At 44.6% G+C, this 8,756-nt stretch overlaps 1 protein-coding gene across 1 annotated transcript in view; it reads left to right on the forward strand.

Moving 5' to 3' along the window:
* LOC112551775 (short transient receptor potential channel 6-like) overlaps positions 1–8,756 on the forward strand; it is a 23,626-nt gene that overhangs the window by 291 nt on the left and 14,579 nt on the right. Inside the window, exon 2 of the mRNA XM_025214690.1 lies at positions 1,532–1,549. Within this exon, the coding sequence (XP_025070475.1) occupies positions 1,532–1,549 (18 nt within the window). The remainder of the gene's footprint in view (positions 1–1,531; positions 1,550–8,756) is intronic.

An 8,756-nucleotide genomic window follows, 5' to 3' on the forward strand; every position in this document is an offset into this window, starting at 1 on the left:
AAGACTCCCACACCTTTCCCAGAAAAGTCACCCCATAGACCAGGAGCAGAGTGGAGGAACAGCCCCTTATCCACTGTTCCCCACTCACTCCACAGACTGGAGTACTCAGTTTAGGGAACAGGCAGGGGGCTTTGCTTGATTGCTACCCTCCGCTCCCTTCTCAGACTGGTCTGCTTCTGCTCCATGCTTCTTCTCCAAACTGGGAACTGCTGGATTGGGGAAGGTTCTAGTGGCTTTGTGCCAGTACTTCCTCCTCTTTACTGCCAAGACTGGGAGCAGAGTGGAGGAGCCTACTCCTCGCCCATTCCCCAGACCCAGTCTGGGGAAGATGCAAGGAGTCCCACAACTCCACTTCCCCAAGGGCAGCTACAAGCTGTACACCTGTACTTCATCTGGAAAAATATCCACGTGTGAAAAGTTCTCAGAAATGTCCACTGGTAAATATGAATTCCTGTTTGTGGCCTAAGTACTGTATTGAAACAGTGCATTAATTTTCTCCTCTCTTCACAGTTGAGATCTGTCTTCTTTCCTAATTTCTCCCTCTTACCTATAAACTGTATAAATCCTGTGCCTTCTCCTGTATCATTTGCTTCTTTAAATTTCTTTTTCTAACATGACATTCAAAATGATTCAATTTATGCCATGTTATTTTGCCAGCCCTTAGTACTTAAGCCATTATGACCCCTATAGCTGTATTCACAAAAAGCAAGGCAATAATATGTTTCAAGGTTCATCTATTCACTTACCTAGGGTGGAGGCTGGAGTTTCATTGAGGTTCCTTTGAATTAACATTGTATTAGCTGTATGTAGTTGTATGACTTATACATTGGTTTTACATTTAGAGGCTGTGATGGGGACTTTTTCCAAAACGTGGGGAGTGAGGGTGGGGAGTGGAGAGAGAGACCAAAGAACAAGTAACAACACAAAATAAAAAACCCGACTTTATGCTGCTATAATTTCCAGCATTATAATAGAACAAAAAATAATACTTTGCATTTACTGTGCCTGTGAAGCTTTACTTCACTAAAACACTGTACAAAGAGGAAGAAATATAAAGTTCAGGTTCCATTTACTCAAAGGTACCCATTTAACTGGAATATATAAGTTGTTTTCAGAAACATTTTATTTAAAAAGAAATTTGACAAGTACTGATTGAATTAAATGAGGTTTTGTTCATAGATTATGATAGATTTGTGATTCTTCTTTGCCACTACTACCTTTGGGCTTCTGGGCATCTTTTGGAGTCCTAAGAATCTGGTCATGCAACACATTTACCTTAATTTTTTTACTTGTCTTCATGATGCTGCAATAGACTTACCTTTTTATGCTGACAGGGCTGTGTGAAGCTTCAGTAGCTGATTTGATTCGGAGGAGATTTGGCTCAATTCAGGGACCAAATCTCTGAATCTGAATTGAATTGTGAGATCAAGTAAAAGCTCCAAATTGATTTGAAGCATCCGAATCAATTGAGAGAAGTTTCGGAAAAGATTGGACTGATTTGGAGATTCATCCATAGACTAAACAGGCAGCTGACAGCTGCCTCCAGCTGGTAAGTCTGTTGGGGTTGGGGGAGGGGGGAAGGAAGGGGCATGGGGGAGGAATTAGGGCTGAGGCTGGGTCTGGGTCTGGGACAAGCTGCCCATCTGGGGCAGGGGGGTGCATTACTCGGGGAAGGGGGAAGTGGGGCTTAGCAGGATGCCACACACTGTCTGGGAGCTGGGGCAGCTCCACGTGTCAGCTGGAGCCCAACAACACTCAGCCTCAGTAAATCCTGCTCCCTGCTGAGCCATGCTGCACCCATGCCATGGGGCAGCTACTGTGTGGGTGCCAGGCAGGGGGGTGATCCCCACTGCTTCATATAGCACAGGCAGGCTCTGCCACAAGCACCCAGAGGCCCCAGTCACTGCTGCTGCAGCCAGTGAGTGTGGGGCTTTTTTTTTAAAAATTATTGGGATACTAGGGACAGATGGGGCATCCATCAGGGGTGGGTGGTGCTGGGGGGGAGGAAATCAGTGAGTGGAGGCTCTGGAGGGGCGGTCTCTGCCGTGTGGCCCCAGAGCTCCCACAGACCCTGCTACTGCCAATGAGCATTTTTTTGTTTGTTTGTTTTTTAATTCCTGGACTGCTGGGGCTGGGGTTGAGGGGGGAGGGACAGGGCATGGGGGCTTCTCCCACAGCTCCCCCCACCTGGGGAGAGGCAGGCACAGCCAGAGGAGCTGCAGGAGAACCTGCAGCTTGCCTCTTCCCAGCCGATCCAAATCACCGAATCTCTCCGAATCAGCACTGAATCTTCTGAAGCTGATTTGGCCGAATTGATTTAGGACAGTGATATGAATCTCTGAATCGAATCCTCTGTCCTCTGAATCAGCCCAATTCTAATCAAATGCTTCCTTATTTGCACAGGCCTACTGACTGTTTACGCACTCCAGAGTCTCTCAAAAGCACGTCTTGACTCTGAAAGATTTCTGTAGATGGATAACAACACAACCTATGGCTTCTGAAGAGCTTGCACCTGTAGTGGTTTGGAAGGGCTCAGACATGCATCCTAGGAAAATTTGCTTATAGTTTCCTGTGTGACAGTGAATTAGCACATCACAACACCAATAAACCACCCTAAAGTTTAATACTATTAGGTATCATGTAAAACAAGTCAATAGATCATGGATATTTTGGTAAGAACATCACAGTTTATAATAATAGTGTTTCTTTTTTAGATTCCTTCTTCATAACAGCAAGTTAATCCCAGACAAAAAGGCAAACTCTTTAGTCAGGAATCTGTCACAGCCCTGATGTCTTTGTAGGGGAGTGGATTACTTTGCAGGAAGACTAACAAGTATGGCAGAAAACCAGCTTGCCTTAGCAGGGAACTCTTCAGTAAACTAAATCACAAAAAGGAAGCTTATAAGAAGTGGAAACTTTGAAAAAAACTAGGGTAAAATATAAGAGCATTGCTCGGGGATGCAGGGATTAAGTCAGGAAAGGCAAAGCACAATTGTAGTTGCAGCAAAGGACGTGAATGGTAACAAGAACTGTTTCTACAAGTATGTCAGCGGCAAGAGGAGGATCAGAGAAAGTGTGGGTCCATTACTGAATGGGGAAGGCAACCTCATGACAGGATGCAGAAGAGGCTGATGTACTCAATGCCTATTTCACCTCAGTCTTCACAGGCAAGGTCAGCTCCCTGACTATTGCATCAGGCAGCACAGTGTGGGGAGGAGGTGAGCAGCCAACAGTGGCAAAAGAACAGGTTAGAGACTATTTAGAAAAACTGGACACATACAAGTCCATGGTGCTGGACAGGATGCACTCAAGGGTGATGAAGAAGTTGGCTGATACGATTGCAGAGCTACTAGCCATCATCTTTGAAAATATGTGGCAATTGGGAGAGGTCCTGAATGATTGGAAATGGGCAAATATAGTGCCCATATTTTAGAAAGGGGAAAAGGAGGATTCAGGGAACTACAGACCACTCAGCCTCACCTCTGTCCCTGGAAAAAGTCCCTCAAGGTATCCAGCTTGAAGCACTTGGGAGAGAAGAAGGTGATTAGGAACAGTCAGCATGGATTCATTAAGGGCAAGTCATGCCTTACCAACCTGATTGCCTTCTATGATGAGATGACTGGCTCTGTAGATGCAGGGAGACCAGTGGATGTGGTATACCTCAATTTTAGCAAGGCTTTTGATACGGTCTCCCACAACATTCTTGCAGGCAAGCTAAGGAAGTATCGGCTGGATGAAGGGACTATTAGTTGGATAGAAAACTGGCTTGAGCATTGGGTTCAGAGGGTAATAATCAATGGCTCAATGTCTAGTTGGCAGCCAGTATCAAGTGGAGTGCCCCAGGGGTCAGTCCTGGGGCCGGTTTTGTTCACTGTCTTCATTAGTGACCTGGAAGATGGCATAGAGTGCATCCTCTGCAAGTCTGCAGATGACACTCAAGTTGGGGGGAGTAGTAGATACACTGGGGGGGGGGGGGGGGGGGCAAGATTCAGAATAACCTAGACAAATTGGAGGATTGGGCCAAAAGAAATCTCCTGAGGTTCATCAAGAACAAGTGCAAAGTCCTGCACTTAGGACAGAATGATACCATGCACTAGTACAGAAAAGGACCTGAGGGTTAAGGTGGACGATAAGCTGAACATGAGCCAACAGTGTGCCTTTGATGCCAAGGCATACTGGGCTGCATTGGGGTAGGTGTCACCAGCAGGGCAAAGGAAGTGATTGTTCACCTCTATTCAGCACTGTTGAAGCCACATCTGGAGTACTGTGTTCAGTTTTGGGACCCCCCACTACAAAAAGGATGTGGACAAATTGGAGAGAGTCCAGTGGAGGGCACTAAAAACAGTGTGGGGGATGAGGGACATAATTTCTGAGGAGAGGCTGAGGGAGCTGGGCTTATTTAGTCTACAGAAAAGAAGGCTGAGAGGGAATTTATTAGCAGCCTTCAACTACTTGAAGGGGGGTTCAGAAGAGGATGGAGCTGGACTGTTCTCAGTGGTGGCAGATGACAGAATAAGGAATAACAGTCTCAAGTTGCAGCAAGGGAAGTTTAGGTTACATATTAGGAAGAAGTTTCTCACTAGGAGGGTAGGAAAACACTGGAACAGGTTACCCAGAGAGGTGGTGGAAGCTCCATCCTTGGAGGTTTTTAAGACCTGGCTAGACACAGCTTTGGCTGGGATGATCCAGTTGGGGATGGTCCTGCTCTGAGCAGCAGAGTGGACTAGATGACCACCTGAGGTCCCTTCCAGCCCTAATTTTCTATGATTTCTATGTTTGCTGATAGAGAATGCAGGTGCTACAAGTGTGTAAGTCATAGATATATCTGGTGACACCAGCTGCTAACATGAATCTCTTGCTCAAGAATTGAAAGACCCTACATAATATGGGACTGAACACTTACTATCAAATGAATATTTATTACATGTATTTAATTAAATAGAAATGCTGCACAAATATAGACCAGAATGACTGCAGAGAAAGACCTGGTTATTACAGTGGACCACAAGCTAAATGTGAGGCAACAGTGTGCTCTTGTGAAAAAAGCCAACAGCATACTGCATTATATTAACAGGAATGTCTCTCACAAATCAAGGGAAGTTATTCTTCTATTCTATTTGGCATTGGTGAAGCACCACCTAGAGTACTGTGTCCATACTGTGTCCATATTCAAAAAAATTTGGACAGACTGGAAAGAGGCTGGCAAACAGTGAAAAAACATTATAAGCCTGGGAGGCATGATTTATGAAGAGAAGCTGAAAGAACTAAGGTTATTTAGTCCTGGGAAAAGAAAACTAAGGGAGGATTTGATAGCAGCCTTCAAATAACTGAGGACCAAATATAGAGATGGGCTTTTTACTGTGGTTGTAGGGGACAGGATTCGGAGGAATGGCTTCAAACTGCAGCTGAGGGACTTTAGGTTCGAGATTAGGATGAATTTTCTGATTATGAGGGTAGTCAAACACCGGAACAGGCTACTTGAAGAAGATACGGAATCTCTGTCCTTACTAATTTTTAAGACCATGGTAGACAGACGCTTGGCTGGGAAAGGTTAGTCAGGGAAGATCCTGCCCTGAGCATGGGGCTGGACTAGATGACTTTGGGCGCTTCTATACATCGCTGTACGACAATGTAGTGACTCACTGCATCACCGTACAGTGTGCTATGGTGATGCAGCGATTACACCGGTCTACGTGCAATTGCCAGCTACGTTGTTATAGTGCTGTGCCCCACACTTAGTGCACCACTACAGCAACGTAGGCGCAAAGTTTATCCATGCTTTGTGCACACAGTGTAGTAACTACCCATACTGCGCTGTGCTTTAGTACTTCCAAAAGGAAGTACTAAAACATGGCAAAGTGTAGATGCACTGATTTTGAGATCCTATCCAGCCCTGGTTTCCTATCATCCTAAATTACCATGGGTAAGAACCTGAAACCTGTGTTTAGTGAAATAGTAAATTAGCTGTCGTGAGAAGCAGAAATACCTTTTATTGGGCCAGCTATATAGTTGAGGGAGAGACTAGACAAGCTTTTAGTTATCAAATGCCTTTCCTGAGGTCTAGGAAAGATGTGAGCAAAACCTAAACTAAATACCAGATAGAACAATGACTCTTGTTTAATCCCATTATATAAATGACAATGCTTGTTTAAGAAGGGAATTGGACAGTATGTCTATGGATAGAAGTTAACAGAGGTAGTTATAGACCAAGTAAATAAAAATTGCAATAGATAAACCTGATTATGTTAAAAAAAAAGAAAACTATTAAAAAAGAGGGCCATTATTTTTTGTGAGCACATAGAGGTTAGCTGAGGGGGAAGGTAAATTGTAAATGAGCCATAAAACATTGTCTATAAAAAAGTAAAGTTTTGAACCTTTTCTCACAGGCCTGCCTTCTCTAAGTATTGTGGATTTCCTCTAAGAACAAGGACTTCGAATTCAGAGATAGACTAGTTATTCCAGAAGTGTTCTTCAACAGGTGTTTCTGTTCTTTATCATTTTACTATGAAAGTTCGTTCTGGAGGTTAGTGACTGGTAAATTTCCCCAACAGAGTTTCCATGAGGGCATTTGATACATTGGAATAGGCATATCATCTTGCGTTGTAAACGTGTAAAATCCATGGAGTCTTATGGTTTTGTTTTGGGAAGTTTTAAGTATATTAATGGTGAAGATGTAATGGCAGGTTTTGAATTTGTTGTTCAGGTAGGATTTTTTGCACTTGGTATTTGTTGATGTGAGAAGATTTTGCTTCTGATTAGGTGGTATAGTTGTGGAATTGTTGGAAGCCTGATGGTGCTGGAGGTTGGTTAAATGTCTTGTAATTGTTTGATAGTCTTTGTTATATCTTCCAGTATGGGATGGGATGTGAAAACTAGGGGTGTAGTCAATAGGAGGGCATTCTTTTTGTATTGCAGTATGTTTGTACATAGTATTTGGATGACTTATTAAAAATGTGATCTGTTTCTCTGGTGAAGTGTATTTGATTGGCAAAGGTAGCTTTTAGGTTGGTGAGATGGGTATTCTGAGTGCTCTCCTCAAGCAGTGGCAGTGGCATCAGATAGCCTGGTTATAAATTACACCTTTCTTGGTGTGTTTGAAATGATTACTAATTTGAAAGGAGTAGGTCTGGTTGTCCATGAGGTTTTTCTATACAGTTGCTTATGGGACTCCATTCTGGATATGGATCATAGTACTTACAAAGCTAGTATTAGTGTTATTGTATTCCAGAGAGATTTGACAGATAAGTGGTTGTTTTTGTAGTTGTGATAGAAACCAGCAAACGAATCCAGGTGGTCAGTCCCAAAGATGAAAAGGCTATCCATATACCATAAGTGTAACACAGCTTAGTGGTGCATGTTGGCACTGGTTGACAACCTGGTTCTAATACCCTGTTTTGGGCAAGCACAACCTTTGGAACGACCACAACTTCTTTGGCTGATAATAGGCAAATTTTATTGATGCACAGTAAGAAGGAATAAGATTAATACAGGCAAAGCAAGCAAGATGATTACAAAATACATTATCCAAAATATCCCCTAGTGCCAAGAATGTATACAAGGCAAGCATTGCATCCAGCTGGTACGTAAACACCATCCCAAGGTTCTTTGTTTGGATGTCTGACATTAGCAAGGTCAGGGTCTGATGCCAAATTCTTCTGAAAACTCCTCCTTTTGTATTCTTTTCTTCTTTGATGTCTGGCTTTTCATTTTCAGGTACCACTGATTGGCATTGATTAATTTCCTTATGACCGTTATGCTGTCCACATTTTGTTTTGTCAGTCAAAATTTAATTTTCATAAAACCATTACATGTATACACTTTAATTTGGTCATTGATTCCCAACTGGAAATCCCAAGGGGTTTTGCAACTGGGCACTATACCCATTGAGCTAGGCCTATCTTTATTATGAAAATAAAGTTTGGATGTTTTTGATTTCCCAGGATGTGTATACCCATGGGCCTCAGTCTGCCTTAAAGGCTGTGAAATTAGGACAGACAGGCTTTTAGAAATTAAATAATCCTTGCCATTGTCCTGGACCATTATTCTAATGCAATGTCTACTTTACCTACAAACCAATTTCTAAAAGCTAAGGGTACACCAATAGAGGTTTTTGGGGCTGATACTGATAGCCAATTTTTAAGGAGGCATATCGATCAAGACCGATCTGATTTCTGATACACAGCCCGGCAGCTTGAAGAGCAGAGTCTGGCTGATAAGTCTCTTGTGGAAGAGGAGGGAGAAGGGAAGGGGCATGGGGGGAGGGGGCAGATCGAGGTCCCTGCAGTGTGGAAGGGATGGGGATTGGGCTGAAGCTGGGGTAGGCACTGCCTAGCTGCGACGAGGCAGCGCAGGATGCGGGGAGGGAGGGGGGCTCCTGCGGCTGCATGCACCCTGGGAGGCATGGGGAGTGTGTGCCACCAGATCTGTGTGGGACAGGTTGGGGCCAGGTCTGCATGGGGCTTTTCCCAGCAGGTGCTGGGCCGGGTTGTGCTCAGGGTGGGTAGCAGCGGTGCTGGGAGAGGGTTACAAGGGTGGGGCTTCAGCCACCTCAAAATTCACCGTAGCCCCCCAACTCTCCTCCCAGTGCCATCGCCGCCCGCTCTGAGCACAGCCTGGCTCAGTCTCTACTGGGAAGAGCCCCATGCAGCCCTGGGCCCAGACCACCCTGCCCCACCCCACGCAGATCTGGGTGCACATGCCCCCCCATGCCCTCCTAAGGTGCACACAGCAGCAGGTGCCGCCCCCCCCCCCCCCCC

Source organism: Alligator sinensis, unplaced genomic scaffold (genome assembly GCF_000455745.1).
Source record: "Alligator sinensis unplaced genomic scaffold, ASM45574v1 scaffold40_1, whole genome shotgun sequence".
Lineage (NCBI taxonomy): Eukaryota > Metazoa > Chordata > Crocodylia > Alligatoridae > Alligator > Alligator sinensis.